Here is a 20,011-nt window from a genome sequence, read left to right as displayed (position 1 = left end):
CTACCCGAGGGTTGAGCGTGTCATCTTCACTCATCACAATTAGCCTAACGAGCTCTCCCACTATCAGCGACGATTTATACCGAGTGCAGGAATATCCGTCACGTTGGATCGGAGGATAATGCACGAGAAGAGGATGCTCTAATATTAATTATGGCCAGATCCTCTTCCGGGTTGTATGGTTGTGTTTCTGAGGTTGAATGGGGGCTCGCTGGGTCGTTGCTAGGCAATGACGTTTGCCCATGGGCTTGCACCGTTGCGATTCCCCCGGGTTTTATCTTGAAAGCACAAAATGACAATGTGTACGGATACGTCGAGGAATTAGACATAGTTGGTGAACCTCGGTGCCTCTGGGATGCGATGGCGAGAAGGTGAAAATCTAAGATATTCCCCTGGGGAAAAGGACTGAGGACAATTGAACGACATTTATCATTCAACCACGCATTACATTATCGAGTTTCTACAAACCATAACCAGCTTTCGCCATTTGCTCATCATGAAGTCGTAATAAAACCCATACTCTTCCCGAGTAATATTTACACAGCGTTATCAAAGCAGAAATCTGATCGTAGTCATTGTGATGAATTATAAATGCAGCCGCTTTTGAAAAAAAAATAAAGGAAAAAGCAAATGTCATTTGATGTTGTAAGCAAATCCCCGTGTATTGATCCATGAGCCCAAATAAAGCCCTGTGACGTCTTGCCAAGTTTGTATCTGGAAACCAAAGAACAAAGCATCCAGTCAACACGAACTGAGTTTGGTCTTATTCCTCAACGTCTCCTAAAAAGTCGGTTTTTTTTAAATCCCTGTGGTGCAACTATAAAGCCATCTCCCTCCATCCTTAATCGAAGCACCGGTCTTCATTATTGCTTCTAAATATACGACCAGATAATAAAATTAAGTAACGCCCCCTCACATATCAGGCCATACCATCTGCTGGGTGCAATAGGCTGAAAATACTTCAGCCGCGGTCCGACCTGTTACAAAAAGCCTGCGGATTTGAATTATTGGTAGCGGAATGCAGTCGACGGCTCTCCCCTCGAAGAGTAGGGTAGTGTGGGCCATTTATGGTAGATAAACGTGTATCACATACACTGAATGAACTGTCTTCAATGTTTTTGTTTTGTTTTTCCCCTGTTTGGTGAATATATATTTATAACTTAACGTTTCATAATTTTTATTTTTACTTTTATTTTAATTATGAATCATTTTCCATACTCTTATCTTTTTATATTCCCTTCTACTGATATGTGACGCCTTTAGATTATTGTAAATGGGGTTTTATCGGCGACCCTGATGTGGCTGCCTACCCTGTATATTTTAATTGAATAAACCAGAATAAATATATACACATGGGTACTGCATGGGTACTTGTGGAAACAGATAGAGGCGTGCCGTTTTGGAAAGCGTGTCCTATGAATAGGCAAATTTCTCAGCAAAATAAAGCATTACATACCGGTACGAACCAAAACAAAGAAACTTGAAAGAGTATAACGGCCATTGGTCTTCACGCTGGTGACCATGTTCATGTACTGCAAAACGCAGTTCATTTCTTCTGACTTTTCCTTTTGCATCGCTGTTACGACAGGTACCCATCCTCTTTGTGAGGCAACATTTACTTATCATTGACCATTATGGACATTTCTGTTTTTTAATTGATCACTCAAATGAACAAAAAAGGCCCCAGGATGTTTCAATGCAAGTTGACCAGGAAGTGACGCGAGCTTCACCACCACTCATGCCTCTTAAAAATCAATACTCATAACTTGTTACTTCTGAACTTGATACTTACATTTTTGAATTCTATTTTGTTGGACACCAGCAAATTACTTAGTGCAAATGTGTCGTAAATGATTTTTAAAAGAGGGTGAAAAGGATAACTATTTTTGTCCCGGAATACAGGGGCAGATCCTGGGTGTTGCTTCCCCCGCTCACTTATTTGCAACTGTTTTTTTTTCTTTCAGTCAAAAAAGCACAACTACAATGTCATGTAGCACACCCTCCCCCGTTTGATCAAATTTTCCCCTCCCCCGCTCCTGAAATGTAGGCTGTTTATATAAGACGGTTTTCTCTATCTTGCATAGCCCTTGCCCTTTCAAAAATACTTTTGCAGAATTTGTGCAATAGCGAAGACAAATCCTCAAGAAATTCCGAATCCATTATCGCAACTAGGGGTTACACTTTTGCCGAGCAAACATCAAAACACGACAAGGCCCGCAGGTGGTTTTCATGAAATATAAATGCCGTATCTATTGTTCAATTTAATATCGGCACTCCAAATTCGCACGGCAATTGGCGTTCGCTCCTTACAAGGTCAGGGAGTCATTTGACGGCCCACTCGCCTTCTCTTCCCCCGCTCTCCGATCGCTGCATCAGCTAGGTGCCATAAAGGAACCTTTTCAGTTTTTGTCTCGTCATTGTGTGTTTTCCGTCTCGACCGAGGGCGATCCTCCCGATCAATGTAATATATCACTCGTGCGCGAATGTAATTTGTTATTTCAAACCGCATCCGCGGTTTTGTGATTTAAGGTGTCCATTTCTCGGCAACCTCCGGCGCCAGACAGACAGGGAAAAAGACGCCCATTATCATCATGGATGATCAATTTCCCAGCATTTGTAATAGGAATCAGTTGTAAGGATATATAAGGCGTGTAATCGGTTCCTAGGTGCAATACAGTTGGGAGGAATAATTGATTGGGGCATCCATAACCACCGGATGAAGACTGTTGGTCTGTCACGGTGTAAAGCTGAGGGGAAAATGCACCAATGCAATCGGAATAACCGAGGACTTCAACAACGCAACACAAGAGCAGGCCTCACCTTCGCGAGTAGGGGGCCTCTGGTGTTACTTTTCTTCCTGCTGACAGCGCAGTTGCACCACCCCGAGCAATCCGGCAGGGGGTGGGTGGCAACGGCCGCCCTGTCCCAGTTCTGTGGACTGGAGACCATCCGGATTGAGGTGGAGAGGAGCTTTCGGGAGGGGGACACGGGCGTCACCCGCCGGTGCCGCGGCAATGTAACACTGACCAGTTGCGAGGGACAATGTCTCTCATCCGTAGCCCCAAGCGTAGTATCGAAAGATGGATTTGTAAAGGTAAGGTACCGTTTGTACGGTGACTCCTCATCACCCTCTGTATTGCATATACAAATTCTACTTGAACCAAATACAGTGCTTCGTGTTTCTTACATAACAAAAACAAACAACTAGAAGATGTACCCGAATTTACATCAATTCAATTAAACTAATCCAACATATAAGGACTGGCAAACGTAGGCACAGAAAAGCAGCCAACATACATCAGTTTTATTCCTCATTGAAAGGTGAATAGTAAAGTACAAATCCTTGTTGAAAATCTTGCATCTATAAAGCTGATCCTGAAAACTCGAGAGGTAACAAAATATACGTCATTTTCTATGGAGAAAGGCAAACATGCTCGATAAGGCCGGAGTGCGGGCGCTCTCGGAATCCCTTAAATTTTCCCATTGTACCTGTTACGAGGCCCAGTAGAATCAGTGTCACGGCGCCATCCAATGTTTTCTCTCAATCCAACCCCCCCCCCCCCGACACAAATTCTTTGACCAAAACGGGGGGGCACAAGGGTAATCCTTTTGTCGTTCAGAATAGCTGTAGATTGGTTGCAGTTAGCTGTAAATACGTAAGAAATAATCTACAGTTGAACAAAAGAGTGACGTCACAGCAATAGTTTGACTCAGTGCGAGCGTTTCACAATAGCGCGCCTGCTAGAGTTTGCAACACCTTGGCCAATCACAATGCGCGAAATCTGTCGGCCCTATATTCAGTGCGTTTGGAAAGCGGTCGACAGATTCCGTGCATTGTGATCGGCCAGCGCGTTTCAAACACTTGGAGGCGCACCATTGTGAATCGCCCGTATTTATTGTAGGGTTACTGCCGTAGGTCAAAATATTTGATTACTGGACAGCTGTTACAAATCTTAATAGGTGAGGTTAGGCCAAAAAAGTCTCTGGTTTCTGGTCAGGGGCTGACCCCAAAAGCGGTGTCGGAACGCATTTTTTTTCTTTTTTTTTAAGCCCTCACTTTTTCCCTAGAAATGATGTATACATGTACGTACATGTGCTTATACGCACGTACCGCAACTTCAAATACCGAAATAAACTGGTTCCCAGATGTAAAAGTTTAATACAGAAATGGTGTCATCCGAAAAGAGTGCCCGACTAAATGTATGGGGGCCTGTGGATCCTTTATTGTACTCATTACCGTACCCCATTAAAACACGTTAAAATTACACAGTAGCAGGATTCCAGTCGATCAAGTAAGTTTGGCAGCTTTTGGACATCATACTTTTTATACCAAATAAACAGATGTCTTAAAATCAAGGAAACCGAGATTAAATAATCTGTTTCCTTATGTAACTAATTATTTGAGTAAATGGTAATTATAATCTGTTTTAGTATGATATCTTCTTTCGTATGATACCAAGAAACCCACATATAAATCACACATGACTGAGCACAAAGTTGTTTAATGGAACGTGTCAGAAATGGCTTTGCACCAGATGTATCACAGGTTTCCACAGCGTGGAGCATGAAGTACGCTACCAGAATCATTAATTCAAAGACAACCACGAAATAGGATTCCTATTCTTGCCACAGCATAATCCCAGTGTTCTTCCACATGTCCCCCATTTCTTTCAATGTAAACTTTTGCCCTTGTTACCATCGCTTTTAAACATGCATTGTGGAGATTCTGGCAAACATTACTTGATTCTGGCAAAAAAGCAATCTCTGAACAGTACGAATTCAACATCAAAACGGCTGTTTGGCGCAAGTTCCGACTTGCTCCATTAAACCACTCCGTGCTTAGTCATCTGTGACGGAAATCTGAATTTCTTGGGCTGAGTTCGGGTGGCTTGTTCTCGTTTGTTCGCAAACAGCTCGAACGCCGGGAACGTGCAACCGGTTATTACAGCGGGTGGTTAGTTGCGGAAAGCAACATACAACATGGCAGCGTCTTTGTGCATTCTTCGAGAGTTATAATGTCAGGGTCAGGGAAAATTATTAATGTTAATTTTGCAAAACTTCCCATTGTCTCCGGCTTTGTAAGCCACATCGATACTTTTTGCGGCTGTTTAAAGATCAAATCCCACGAGTTCTTCCGTGTGTTCGTGTAAAATCCTGACGAGGAGGTGGTGTGTGATCCTGTTCTGAGAACAGTGTTCTTGGGTCGTGTTCCCACCGTTTGAGCGTGAGAACACGAAATCCGTGTCAAGAACAGGCCACCCGAACTCGACCTTGGTGTCAAACGAAAGAGGACATCACAATGAAACTGATCATGGTTACCGTTTACTAAACTGATTAAAGGAATAACAGAAACAAACAAATAATTTTGTTAATCCCAGTTTCCTTTTTTTTAAGGACACCCTCGTAGAGTGTTGTGGCATGAGTGTGTCAATTTCTGGGACCAAAATGGTGGATAATGCCTAATTTCACACGGACAATAAGAATGCAATGACTGTATACTTTAGTGCCTATAATAATGATCAGCCAATTTTGGTACCAAACTTGGAAGTTGGCGATACTCCCTCTATATGCTGTTCTGGTAAATTCCTATGAGCAACGCGTAAAGAGGAATCTCTAAGTAAGTCGGATGTGGCGATTTTACGGAGATCGAACTGTAGGAGCATCGAACAGAAGCGGGTGAGGTGACACGTACCTGAGATGTAGCGCCACCAACGGCATTCATTTGGAAAACCTTAAACGTCTACTGGAAACCACTAGTAGTCTTGGAAATTCACAAGAACAAATGTGATCGGGAAAGGCTAGCCTGTTTTTTCACGTCTGATGTCTGTGATGAGAACTTCAAAACAAAAGTTCTCCGAAACCAACAGTTGAATTCGATATTTGAGCCTTGTTTGAGCACTTTCACTTATATTAGCTCCCAACAAAATGATTTTTCCCCTCGATGAAGTCCCTTTGAAAATCTATATGGCCTAAATCTCCTCCGAAAGAACACAGTCAACCAAGTAACCGATTCCATTTGAGCCCGTTATATAGCTTCCCTGAAATGTCACGACCGCCGGTGACCTCTGCAGGCCTTGTAATGTCAGAAAATACTCTCTCCGGGTCTCTACGAAAGGTCCAAGAAAGTTACGAAAATAAGATGGTTAGCAAAAAGTTTCTGCGTCCGGAATAAACAGTTTTGAATAAGAGATTCGTTTCCTCAATACAAAGACGGAAAGGTCGCGATCCATGACACTTTGTTGAATTGGACCGCTACATCATTCGTATAAATTCGCATTGACATTTTTGTTTTATTCTGTGATCCAGCCAGCAGAGTTCTTTGGCCCCCTGTCCTGTGTAAGCAAGGCATTTTAAAACCCTCGATTTCTACATTGTACAGGACCAAAAAAAAAAAAAAAAAAAAAAAAAAGGCTGCACGGTTTCTCAATATTATGAACGACGCTGTATTGGATTACACTTTGAACAGTAGCGGGAAACTGCTTGTCCGGGAATGGGTACAAAGCCTCAATTCTCCTGTGGCAGACTATTATGCCATCTATTGTTCGTGGATACATTTCCCCGCAGTTCAGTGCGGGGAAATGGACTCTCCAGCATAACCTAGGCATCTGGTTGTTGATCTTGGACGGCCATTGTACAGGAGACCTACACCTGTCAATAATCAGTATAATCAAAAGTTATAGCCAGTTACCAATATTCCTTGAACTAGAATTGGATTACACGTAGGCCTATTGATATTTGAAGGTTTATATAAAAATTATGTCACTGTGCATCATTTTTGAATTCTGTGTGGTTTGGGGGTCTGCTATCCTGCGGCAACACAGGACACGTAGGCCTATGCCCGAAATTGTCTCGACACGGACCACACGCCTTTTTTTTAAAGGTGCACTGAAGCAGGTAGCTTCTGCGGAGAGTATGTTGCAATATAATTTAGATCTCATGCACCCCTTAGCTCGTGATAGATAGAACATGGGCCATTTCACCTGTTCTCTCGATCTTCGGATCACAAAGTGGATTCTTTTCAAGTGTATGCTTGTCAGTCCATCAATTCGATCCAGGCAGATGAAGAAACGGTACAATGGTAAAAAAATATATTCCCCAGAGTCTACTGTCTCACCTGTTTTAGCTTCTACCGCCTGGTTTGTGGGCGTAATCCGGGGATTTTGACATGTCAGGACTAAAGTGCTTTTCTCGGGCCACCTTTCAGGGACGGTTTATGGAGCTCCAGTTTGTTTGAATGCATCACTGTTGACGCCTCAAACAGGCACTTCTTTTGCCGAGATGACTTATGCAACGTCTGTCTATACCCTTTCGCAATTCTGCCTCTGTTCTCGTGACCTCATTGTTCATTTCGCTCATTTGGAATCCGGGTCAGTATCGGAAAAAGGCTATAAGTTACTCGATCTGCCGTAAGTCACACACTGTGATGTTAATACAGGAAACCGTATATTTACCAAAATAAAGACATTATTTTATGAAGATACTGAATTAGCAATAGGCAAAAATCCAGTACGAAGCATAGTTGAGTCATGAACACACCTGGTCGTGTATACACAAATATTTGTAAACATTATGAAGAGCCTGTGAGGTGACGTATAACAGCTTGCTATCTCCGGTCAGGAATAGCACGAACGTAGTGTAAGTTTAGAAAATTTTGAAGGGATATAACACACCAGAAAAAACAAAACCACCCCAAAAAAAAACAACCCCCCCCAAAAAAAAACTAAAAACAAAAATAAAACACGCATGGCTACAAGTTGACGTGTGATTTCTCTCCTGCTTTAATTACAGAAGTGTGACTGCTGTCGAGAAGTCCAGATGCAGTCGACCAAAGTCCAACTTGCACAGTGTGTGACGGATGAGGGGGCTTGCTTATCGGACTACGTGCACGAGATGGTCATTCAAGAGCCGTCGAAGTGCGAGTGTCGACCCTGCAGCCAGTGATGTCAGCGCAGTTCAGAACACCAGTGTCACTGTACACGTAGAGATCATCGCACAGCTGCTTCCCGCACAGAACTTTTTGTACTGGCACGGAGGAGTTCGCCTTCATATAGAAGTGTATTTAGGACATGGTTAAAAAAAATACTATTTCGTACATATGGATTAGTATTTCGTACGTACGGATTAGTATTTCGAACGTACGATTTTTGAGCTGATGTCTGTGGTTGTGTTTCAACTAATGATGCGATCTGGAGAATATCAGGATACCCTTTTCTCCTGTACAATCCGTATTTCCTTAAATGACGATGTAGGTGTCTCTTTATGTAACCATTCCGTGGTTAAGAGCGAGGCACGAGAGTATCGCCTTCTGACTGAAACCAAGCTGAAATTACAATGTAATAATCTCTTGACGATCCATGTCAACGTTTGATTTGGACAGGAATTTCAGCACCTCACATTCAAATGAAAGCACCATCAGTAACATCTGATAAGATTTATTGCCTTACCGTATACTACAGTACAAGTATAGAGGTATATTGCCGTTCGTGTACTGCGACGTACTTCGACATACATACGAAATACTAATCCGTGCGTACGAAATAGTACATCGTGCGTACGAGACTGTAATCCGCACGTACAAAATAGTAAATCGTACGTACGGATTGGTAATCCGTACGTACGACATACTAATCTGTACGTACGAAATAGTATTTTTTAACCATGTCCTAAATACACTTCCATACCTCCATGGCAAACAAAAGGTGTCAGAAGAACTTCTATCTAATCCTCTTTTTTGCTCCAAATACAAATACATGTAGTAAGTTTTCCGACTGTAAAACTGAGTAGGCCTGCTTGGGAAAAATCTATCAAGCAATACCGCTTTGATTGTAGCAGCTGCATTCTTACATAGGGCCTGAGCCAGAAGAGGCCTTGGCCAAAGAAGCCTCACGGTAAACTGTCGCAGCTCAACCGTGACGATGCGTAACAAACAAAAGAATTGTAATTGTAAATATTGTACAGATCTGAAGATTGACAGGGTTTCCGTGCATGGATAGGAGGATGCAAGTTAAAGTGATATCTGCAACAAACTTTGAATTATTTCGTCTTTGGGCAAACTAACACTGAGCATGAAAAGGGAGTTTTAGAAAGGATAATATTTTCCGAAATATAGGTGTTTTGCGAAGTGCGTTTTATACCAAGACTGTTGAATCGCTTGAACAGGTTAGCCTGCCAACAGAACAGGCGATTTTGGAGTGTAATCTTGTGAAGGACAGTGTTTGTACAATGTACATGCAACGGTCGAATTAATCAAGACCCCTTTCTGTCATTAATATTGCCTACCGTGGCCTCCTCATTAGGCTTCGAAAGACTGTTAATGGAGTGCTGCGAGATCTAAATGCTGCTCTGGTAGCTTCTGTTATAAGCGCAGGCACCTGATCCGGCCCTGTTCACGCATGTTCATGTAAAAACAATGGTAACACCATCACTGGTTATTTGCAGCGGCCCCCTTTAATGGTGGTTAGAATTCTGACTGAGCCACTGTTCTGTGGCAGTCGCCCTGTACAAAACCGAACACAGTGCTAACGGCCATTCAAGGGGGACACCAGGAGTGTCCAAGGACGTCAATGACTGTCTACAGAGGCTTTTCGTGGTAGCCATCTTGCAGAGCAGGTCTTTTATTCCACAGGGAAGCTTCCTTTTTGCATACCTTGTGGAACAAAAGCACTGGCCTTCAACATGACAGCTATGTATACCCTCTATACAAGCGAGTTGGGCAGCGGTTTGGGGAGGGCAAATAAGACATTGAAGCTATACTGCCAGTTTAGCAGTGGAGGAGGTGAGCGGTGGGTGAGATTGAATTGTATCAGGTCCGCCAAAGGACTGTTGAACATGTTAAACTGGTCGTTTCTTATCCGTGTCTGAGCACTGCACGAACATTCTCCTTTGGCACGAAAATGTAAATGGTGTATTATTACTGTATATTTCAATGGTGTAAGTGGCGTAATGATTATTGAGACGGCTCTTTTCAGGCCAAATTTTAGAAACTGGTAATAAATCGTAGCTATGGAAGACTACTAGTTTCAAAATATAGAATTGGTTAAAAAGTACTTCAATTACTTGAAACGAAGTGTAACTGCATTTTCAGTAAATCTGTGCTTTTAATTTCCCAGCCCGTATTTACAATGAAAGAAATCACTGTGCCACCATTTTAGATAACTTTGCAAGTTTAACCTTACTTTAAAAACAGTAACCCCGGATCTGGATCACAACACACAAAATGAAATAAAAGCAAAACAGATTCAAGTGCTTCGTAACACTAGAGTATATCAATTTAACTTCCAGTTATCGTAAAGCAGTTATACTCCGCTACATAAAGTCTTTATGCTGGTATATTTAGACAAAAATTATAACAAACGATAAAGGTGAGACAGTGTTTACAGTCCAATGGTGTCCCCAAGGTTTGTCAAGCTGTGAGCACCTCAGGGGCCGAGTAACTCAAATGTGGTAGGAGTAAACCCAGTTCTTTGGTCTTGTCAAACTGCTCGATCTCAGGTTCTGTATCTCCAGTCGGTCCACAGATCCGACTTCATAATTATGGAAGGCCACGGTAATCAAGCTTAGCCGATACTTGTGAGATGGACTGTTGCTGGCGAGTGCCAAGATGACCAGGGCGACAATTTTATGGTCTGGGTCTGGTAATTCGGCCTGGTTTGCAGAAATTATGGTAGGCTGCTTTGTCCCAGACAAAGCAGCCTACCCAGTGACTAGAACTGACCGAAGACCTAACCTTCTGAATCAAGATTTCTGTCTTTACAGTTGAAGCCGGTCTCAAACATGCTCAGAGGATTTCTCTCGATCTTCACTCTGCCAAGTCCAAAATGTCTTCTCACTCTCTTTCTCTCTCAGCAAGCAACATTCTCATTCTTATAATACACCCCAATGAAAACCACAGGCACAAACATTTACACTAAAGATAACCGGGTGGACATATTATGCGGCAATTAGGACCCACTTGTTCTTTAACGACCGTGGCCTGTTCACAAAACGTTCTTGTGTAAGATGGGATGGCGTTTTTCCGCTCGAGTACTCCAAAATCATTAGTGGCTGAGACATTTACGCGGAAAACAATTTGACTCATGATTGGATAAAAACTTTTTGGACCATTCCATTTATTACACAGGTAACAAGGAGATAAAAAACGAAACAAATGATACACGCTTACAAATTCAAACGCTTAGTGCTACGGTTACACTGTGACACACTGGATACCATCAACAGGACAAGAAAGTTGGTGACATTTAAATGGCCGATTTCCTGAAGGATGCTTTATCCTGAAGGAGGCTTGTTTTCTCCTTTCGTAGCTCTAAACACCAACGCTCTGCATTCAGTCAACACCCTACCTGCAGCCGTGGCATTTCTATGTTCTATTTCCTCTCTTTTCTCCTTCCCCCCTTCAAGGACGATCTCGTCTTAAAGGTTACAAAAATGGACAAAAGATTAGTTGCACACACCAGGTCAACTCGAAATATCAGATGACGTTATCTACAGGCACTGTCTTGCTCTCGCGCAAGGCTGAAAAATATTTAATCACAGGTGTTGAAGTTCTATCGCAGGTGGCTCGACGTGTGAACGAAGGACAATATTACTTGCCACAGGTGTGAATTTATAAGTTGAGACAGGGCCCTGTCGCTATTTTTGGCAACGACGTTCAATAAAAGTGGCGCCTTTTCAATATTTCAATTTTTTTTTAAAGGGAAGGGGCTGTTACTGTCAATCCGATGGTACATGAGTCATTGCAGTTGATGTTTTATTCAGTTTTGTTTCTTTCACTTGAAGGTGGCTTTCAATTCTTCTCTCCAATGGAAAAAAATTAAAAAAAATACTTCACGAAAAAGCTTTTAACAGCACCCAGACACATACAAAACTACCAATTTTATCGCGCAGCTACAAGACAGCGACAGTTATTTAGTTCTACCGCCCTCTATTGCCAGGCCCTGTCCAATACAAGTCACGTAAAATTTTAGTGTAAAATGAACAAAACAGCCATAGGTGAACACGGCTTTCGCTTTGTTTGTTTTTGTTTTGTTTTACTTGTAGAACCATTTTCAGAATGCGGACCAATATCTTGCTGAAATCTGACATAATTTGGTGAAATGTAGGCGTGCTGTTCTTGTTTAGTCTCCAATTCTCTACAAAGTTTCCCGACTTCGTCTATTTTTTTGTCGCTGTGAGTGCGTAGGAAGAAGTACCGTCGATATCCTGGAGGGTAGTTTAATACTCATTCCCAGACATCGTGTTTTGTCCCAAAGGGCTAACTACTTTTTAGATGCTAAATTAAGGCAAGTACCTGTGTGGTCTCCCACTTTGCGGCCGGGTCATAAAGCCGAGAAGGTCGCTTTGTCAAGGTGTTAACAAAATGTTTCTCCCCAACGCATCAAATTGAAAAATGAACATCTTTTAACACAGTCAAGAATTACCCTGTTCCGGGAAATAATCATTTTACGAGGACACACAGCATCGACACCTCAGTGCAAGTTCAAAGAGTGGTAAAAGGCTTGTGTTATTATTACTCTCGTCAAATCATTCGGGTTTAGCAGTTAAACCGGAAATGCGTTTGCAGTGAGGAAATCAAAGGAAATCAGACCAACATTTCGCTACCTCTGGCATTTACACAACCGCTTTTTAAACACCTCTCGACATTGAAATGATCCTCGTGCGGTCGAGCCCAATCGCTTATTTGGTTATTCCGTGAAGGCAAGGGGAAGGGGCTCGTGGGCAGACGGTGTATTTGCAGAGGAACATAACTGTTTAAGTGTAAAATGGAAAGCAAATAATTGCTCTTTTTGGGCAAACAACTTGTCCTTTCCCTTGATGTCCTGCTTGAGGAGTTGTATGTTCGATAAATGATGGCAATTAAAGTAAAGGGTCATGAACAGGATGGAGCGATTTGACTGTCGTTGCGCTCACACTAGTACCGAAATCAGTTCTAATACGGATCTTGAAATGCCATTTGTGACCAATCGGGTGTCTTAATACACTGAGCACGATGCTATGCCACTTCGTACTCGTAACTGATGTGTGCTGTGTTTCAAAGTTGTCGGGTAACGAATGTAAGGCTGCGTTACTGTGAATCAATACTCTCTTTGGCTGTCCATACAACGGTTTTGATTTGCTGTAGTCGTGTGAGAATGACGTGACGTTGACACAATTCGCTTTTTTTCAGAGACAAGGGGAAAGTTACTCATTACATACTGTCCACTAACCAAACACGTTCTAAATTAGCTCGTAAATACTAAATGTCATTCAAGTTACTGCTTAAACGATTGGATTTTTTTCCACTGAGTTTTCATTGAAAAATGGCGAGGGAGATACGCCATGGTACACTTTGGTACAATTGTGTCTTTCGGCAAAATGCACTCTGTATATTCCACAAAGCTCTTTCCACACCTTATTATCACGACAGTCTTGCATTTCAGGGAAGTATTTCCACATGTGACGGGGAATGGAATTACCTCTAAAATCATTTGACAATCTCGACAGGTGTTTGGCAGCTGCAGGTCTCAATAATGAGTCGATTATCAACTTTTGTTCCTAGAAACTTGAAGGACTGTGATGAAAAACTTTTCTTTATATGATCATTAGGTATAACAGGTACAATACCTTCAACTGGTCAGAGAATTGTCTCAGTTGTTTCAATATGCAATACTCCAACAGTACCAACATTATCTTGAGCAGGCAAGTGGCTCAGAACTAAAACAGCCATTACCTTTCTTATTGTCTCGTAAATCCTTGTTATTTGAGTAAACAATCTATCCCATTCACCTCAAACATTTGAGACGTTATATTGATTTTTTCCTCTTCCTTCGGTGCAAGTCCTTCAATATATATCACAGCAGAGCAGAAGTCCAATCTGCAGCGTCCCCGCTACAGCGGCGGAAACCCGCTGCTCGGCTGCGTGGCACGGCGGCGCTGCGGCCAAAATTCAATTATCGAATGAGGCTTGTTTCAAACAGGGTCGGTTTACCCAGTGAGCACTCGACACGCTTGAAGTGGTATGAGCTCCGGCTTTGAGAAGGGCGCAACGGCATCCCGCGAACAACGCGCGTGCAGGTTGGATTTCACGAAGGGCTTCTTCCATCTCCTCTCAAAGCCGCGGCGTGGGTTCGAGTCCCGCATTGGAAAGCATGAATGTTGTTAAGGTCCTACAGTAAATGTGTGTTCTTCCTTATGATATCCAGGGAAATTTCATGTGCCAATTATGCTAAAATTGATAGTCTATGAAGGCCAAGGACACTCAAAACGAACCCAGCGAACCGCACGGACATGTTAAATGAATCCTCACAAGTCGTAATGTGCAAAACAAGAAATAATATGAAAAAAAGTGTTATACTCAAAAAACACAATGACGGAATGAAATTGCAAAGACGGGTTCTTATTACATTACGCATCAACCTGTCCTCACTTTGAATTTGAAGCGTATCCAAGGTAGCCTATTTTACCTTCGCACGAGACGGTCGAGTGTGGCCAAGGAAGATGGAACAAATAGCAACACCTACACGCTTTAAAAGTTAATGTTTTATGGACAAAATCACCATGGCGTTAATTAACATGCATCATTCGGAGGGTATTAAACCGCTCGTATGAAGCAGTAAGAAAAACAGGATAATTTTGAAGTGAGTAGATTTCTCCCTTCTGACTCACTTGCTTTAATTCATAGGTTTTGCCCAAAAGCCCACGGTGACTGACGACAGAAAGCGATGATAACAGTTGTCTTTATCGGTAACATTAATCATTGGTGTTCTATCTACGGCAATGCATATCAAGAAGTCGAGATGAAATGATATTATGCGCTGACGGCTCTGTAGAATGATACGTTTTTAATTTCCATTGCCTGATTATAATTTGGGAATATTGTGTCGCTTGCTTCTAATTTCCTAAGTGCAGTGATCAGTATTTTGGAAGCTTTCAGAAAAAGTCGTTTATAAAACTTGAACAGGAACAAAAATAATTAATCTATACATTAAAATGTTTTACGGTTTAAATTATGAGTGAATTACGAAAACAACGGACATGATTCCAAATATAGAAACCGTTAATCGATCGATATGACCATGCGGTTAGTTTCAGTTCAGGTAATATCATATTTTTCGGTAGCAACTCATGACCAAATGAATCATGGAAACGAACGTCGTGTCTTCGGTACATGGGCGATGTAGGCTGTGATAGCCGGAGCCTCGATGACGTCTGCCGCTGTACAACTTAACGCTTCGGCAAATTAATGAAGAAATCGGCCGGCGGCAGGGCTTGTCGACTCCCACTAGACAAATTAAATTGCCCCCCTCCCATTAATGAAGTATTTGGATGTTTCAACACGTCTAGTCCCACTGCGTCACTTATTAGACCACTGAACCCCACACGCAAGGTAATTGGCGGTGCCCACTGCATGCGCTGCTGTCCGTTTGGGTTACTGGACTCGTATTGACTATACACGAGCTTTCGCATGGGCTGATCAGAGATCGAGAATGCACACGCGGCCAACGTGGACACGAAGGGCCACGGACTGACTCGCGAAGATTTATCACCCCACCCACAGAACGATCGAACCCGCCGAATTTGAAACTACCGACGGCATCCGCGACGCTCGCCATATTACTATAGGCCTACTACGTTCAAACGTTATCTGAACTCGCTTGACTGCACCGGTTTCGTTTATCTGTTCGCACCTGCGGTCGAATTTCTCATCCATTAGAGACACACTATGAGAAGAGGCAAACTCGAACTGGCATCGGTCCACAGTCTGAAGTGTTAAGATTTCACCATCGCGTTTGGGGGTAAGGACGGTTCACAAGTCAGGATCATAATTAGTAACAACGTTGAGAGATTTCCGAAATCTTGGGGCGTAGAATTGCCTCTGGAAAGCGGCTCTGGAAGGAACAAGCCCGAAAATGACACTGCCTTCAAATGGCTGTAGACAACAGAAAGAGGTAAGTGGAACCGTATGAAAGAGACTGCTTTTCGTTATTTACCAATATCGTTCGCTTACCTACAAAAGAGGGCGCTACTTGCTACCCTTCGGAGTGACTGTTTAATATACCGCCCGGTTTATGCTGTTTACCATGTTTGTGGTGCCGGTAAGACCGCCAAAGTGGCAGCGGTATCAGGATGGGGGAAAAGTTTAACAATAAAAAGGACTTAATCTGCTCCGTTTTGGTGACCCTGTGACATGTGGTTACGACTTCTTTTAAATGCATCACAAAACGAACATGCTTGAGGAATACAAAATATCATTCCATTTCGCGCTGCGATCAGAACTCCATCGAGACGACGTTCGCCATCACTCAGCAGCCTTTAGCAGCAACAATAGAAAACCTAAACATGGCAGTGACCCCTCATTACACCGCACTCACTTTTATTTATAGTTTGCTGATGCTATAATTGCATGCCCGTGCCTGTTCAGACGGACGAAAGTAACATTCAGCGTTATTCAATTAAAAACGTCAATTTGTGTAATTATAGATTGCTTGAGTAAGCCCCATCCCCCTTGACCGTGGGCTGACGGTCATGCCACCGTCCAGTTAAAAGAACGCAGTGAGCGTGTTGTCTGTAGCAACAATACTGCATGTATTATTGGACGCCGGTTGTCAATTAATTGACCTTGGGATAAAAAGACTGCAAGGTAGGAAACGTTACTGAGCCATTATAGCCCTGGAGCCAGTCACGTCACAGGCCTTTTACTTCGGGCATTGTGGATTACACAAAAACAGATATGACATTGATTTCGATTTCCGGGAATTGACAAGGGTTCGATGTTGATACTAGCAATAATCTCGCTACACGAAAAGTCGTAAGAAACTGACTTTAATAGAGTTTTGGTTTTTATTTAATTTTACGAGACGTGTCTCTCAATGTTTTGTCAATCAGGAACACCATTTCATGTTACGTACATATCCACACGATGTCCACACGCCTGAAAATAATATCGTTTCTGTTTTCAAAATACATTCTCCGGTATGCAAAACTATAATGTAAAAACCAAACGCGACGTTTGAAACTAGAAGGCGTGACATATGCAAATATAATTTATCGATTGAAACATGTTTCCTTTAGCCTAACATTAATCAGAAGTGGATGTTGTGGATGATAAATTAACGGAATCGGAACGCATTTCAAATAAAGCCAGCGCCACGTCTGTACAAGTGCAGACGCCAGAGCACTTTCATCACACGATCGATATGCAAAAAAATAGGAATTGGCTCAGACCCCATGCAGCTCAATGGGACAACTATAATTCGCATGCGACGACGACGAAATCAGTACGGACGACGACGACGACAAGAACAACGTTGTCGTCGTATACATGAGCGCCCCTGGGGACGCAGTTTGGCGTCAGGATTGTGGCGAATATGTTGGTCCTGCCCCTGAAATAGAACAGCCATTATTTTTTGACCCTCGGGAGGGGACACGCATGAAAGACATAATGGGTTGGAGGGTAATCTCTGCACAGTACAGGAGACTCAAAATGGAACACATGGACAAACCTCGCACTTCCTTTTTGAGTATTCCCAGCTCGTTCAGCAGGTTGTTTGAGGCAAATTATACAGCGGGCTAGAATGGGCCCAGTACCCCGGCGCCATGATGCAACCACAATGACTACCTAGCTTCACCGATGGTGGGCACTCTTCGCCACACAGGGTTTTTCAACCTTTCCAACTTCAATTCCCCCTTGTACACAAAACGGAGCAGAATGTGGATGTGTAACCATGACAACCGCATTTCGCATTATGTATCTGTGTGGCGATGCCTGCGATGCTCTGTCGAAGTTGAATTTCCTGCTCGTCTTGGAGTAAACAGAAGAAGTGACTCGAGGAGATGGCGGTTGGCCCCTTAAGGGGGTTCAAAATCAATGGCCTAGGGGCAGAGATCTAGAACATTTACCCTGTTTTGCACATAATGGAACAACTACAGAGTTTAATAGCGGGATTCCTGGTGGGATATATCTTGCATACAGGAGTTTGACATCTGTGAAAGGTTCAAAGAAAATAAATGCTTGTTCTCGTTTCATTATAAAGTGCCATTGTTCAAAGGGAAACAATACATGATATTCCTAGCAACAGAACGGAGGAGTTAAGTGTCGAAATTATGAACCAAAATACAGCTCTTGGGAATACTCTGCATAATGCATGCAGGTCAGGAGTGATTGCTGTGTACACATATTCCTCAATAAAACACTAGACAAAAGCAAAAAGTAAAGTATGTCGAAATCCACAATCCTGTCATTTTTGTGTTTATCAGCTGCCTGGAATAATTACTCCTCCTAAGGTGAAATTGCTTGTTTGCACCTGAATATGGAAATTTGAAAAAACAAAAACAAAAACAAAACAAAACAAAACAAAAACACACCTTGAAATGACAAACTCAAGGCTGTATATAAAATAAATGACACGGGTCCTTCCAATTTGTTAGGGCTGTTGTATCGAAAGCAAGAAAGCAACTTGTCTTTTTGACATAACAAATGGCATTCTTTGCCTAGTTTATTGCATTAAAATGTATCTTGGAACGTGATGCACAGATAAACAGCACCATCATTTTTCTCCTCGAATTCGTTCATAACAGGTGTGATAAAAATTTAGCTACGTGGATGTTGAACTCAACAATAACGCTCTGGCATCTATCGGAAACGCAACCAATAAGCTTAAACTACTACGCTGAAATTGGTAGCCTTAGATAAACGCAATCTACGTTTTCATTCGTACACGCATTTTGCGTAATGTGACGTCGAAGAGGCTGCGCCGATTGGCCTGTTTTTAGGGTCCATAACAATAATGTGTATCGTTCCCCTGCGGGTTATTTATGTAACGGTGGAAGTTTCCGAATTTTGTTCCTCGACGGAGACTTCGGGCCGGTGAGGGGGTCACACATGAGCTGCAGTGCACACAAAAACATCCGCTGTAGGGGGAGAAACCGGGACCCCAACAATATCCAGTCCATTACCGTGATTATTGGGGTAGGCACTGGATGGGAGATGTAGTTATTAGAAAGGCGACGGATGCTATTCAGAGCAGCACGGCCCTCGAACATCATCATATTCATTTCATTTCTGTTGGAAGGAGTTAAAACTAAAGCTGTAAAAATATGCTCATGTCCTTTCATACAAAAAAGGACATATTATGTTCTTCTCGAATTGAAAGCAAGGTTAGCTTATATAATTTGGGGGACTGAGGATGGAAAGGAAGCCATGAAATAAAAGCTGATCACGTATTAATGCCATTGACGGTGATGAATAATTTGAAATTTGTAATTAATTATATCTAAATGTTTTATGCAACATTTAAAAAAAAAGAGTGCATAGGCCTAAGGCACGGAACCCCAAATAGTCTGGTAGCACCCAATTTAACATAAAGAGTGAATAAGATAGATGCTAGGAATATGATCAAAATGGCTTCCCTGTGACTCAGGTGTATTGTGGAACCCACAAGCTCAGTGCTAATGATTACTTAAGCATGACCTGAATGGTCTAATTCACCCGTGTGGGGTGAGTGTACCCGTGTACATACTTGTATGAAGGGCGTCGGAGTTTTGCAACATCCAACGACCTGTTTTTACCGGTTTCCTGTTGGGGCTTGTTGCAACGAAATGCATGAAAAAAGATAGGGAACTGAGGCACCGAGTGGTACAAATCACGGGGGGTCCCCAAAAGAGCTTTTAAAAAACAAAATTAGAGAAAGGTGATTTTTGGTCTGTTCTTTTCCATTCCTTACAAAAGCGTGTGAAAAGCCCCCCCCCCTTTGTATCTTCACCCCCTCAGAAAACCATTTAAGGTTACACGTAAAAAAATTCCAAAATTTTTATCCCCCAGCGAATTTGTCACCCCCCCAAATATTGGGCGTGTTTCCACCCACGGGGAGCTTAAGTGGAATAAAATAACTGCAGCCCTTCTTTTTTTCCCTTCCACTGTCTTCTCTTTAGTCAGTGATGGAACTCTGTCTAAATACAGAATCTTGAGAAAACACGTCGGTGAAAACAAAGTTGGAAAAACTAAAAAACAAACAGAAATGACAGGAAAAAAAAGACCGAG

General features: G+C 42.4%; 2 protein-coding genes across 2 annotated transcripts in view; both read left to right on the top strand.

Annotated features, from left to right (window-relative positions):
• Positions 1–2,373: 2,373 nt before the first annotated feature.
• Positions 2,374–10,362, top strand: LOC147796341 (partner of bursicon-like). Its single transcript, XM_087148241.1, has 2 exons — positions 2,374–3,091; positions 7,786–10,362. Exons 1-2 carry the CDS (start codon positions 2,714–2,716, stop codon positions 7,936–7,938), a joined length of 531 nt encoding a protein of 176 aa, XP_087004367.1. The 5' UTR covers positions 2,374–2,713; the 3' UTR covers positions 7,939–10,362.
• Positions 10,363–15,322: 4,960 nt separating this feature from the next.
• LOC110973545 (partner of bursicon-like) overlaps positions 15,323–20,011 on the top strand; it is a 32,239-nt gene continuing 27,550 nt past the window's right edge. Inside the window, exon 1 of the mRNA XM_022224435.2 lies at positions 15,323–15,920. Coding sequence (XP_022080127.1) covers positions 15,882–15,920 — 39 coding nt within the window. The 5' untranslated portion in view covers positions 15,323–15,881. The remainder of the gene's footprint in view (positions 15,921–20,011) is intronic.

Source organism: Acanthaster planci, linkage group LG17, assembly GCF_054643075.1.
Source record: "Acanthaster planci isolate LZ-2023a linkage group LG17, COTS_SCS, whole genome shotgun sequence".
In the NCBI taxonomy this organism is placed as follows: domain Eukaryota; kingdom Metazoa; phylum Echinodermata; class Asteroidea; order Valvatida; family Acanthasteridae; genus Acanthaster; species Acanthaster planci.
Note: the sequence above shows the minus strand (reverse complement) of the source record. Positions and strands in the feature narration are given on the sequence as shown.

Coding starts and splice junctions, on each gene's coding strand:
- LOC147796341 (XM_087148241.1), top strand. CDS start 2,714: ATGAAGACTGTTGGTCTGTCACGGTGTAAAGCTGAGGGGAAAATGCAC. Junction 3,092..7,785: donor CGAAAGATGGATTTGTAAAG/GTAAGGTACCGT, acceptor CTTTAATTACAG/AAGTGTGACTGCTGTCGAGA.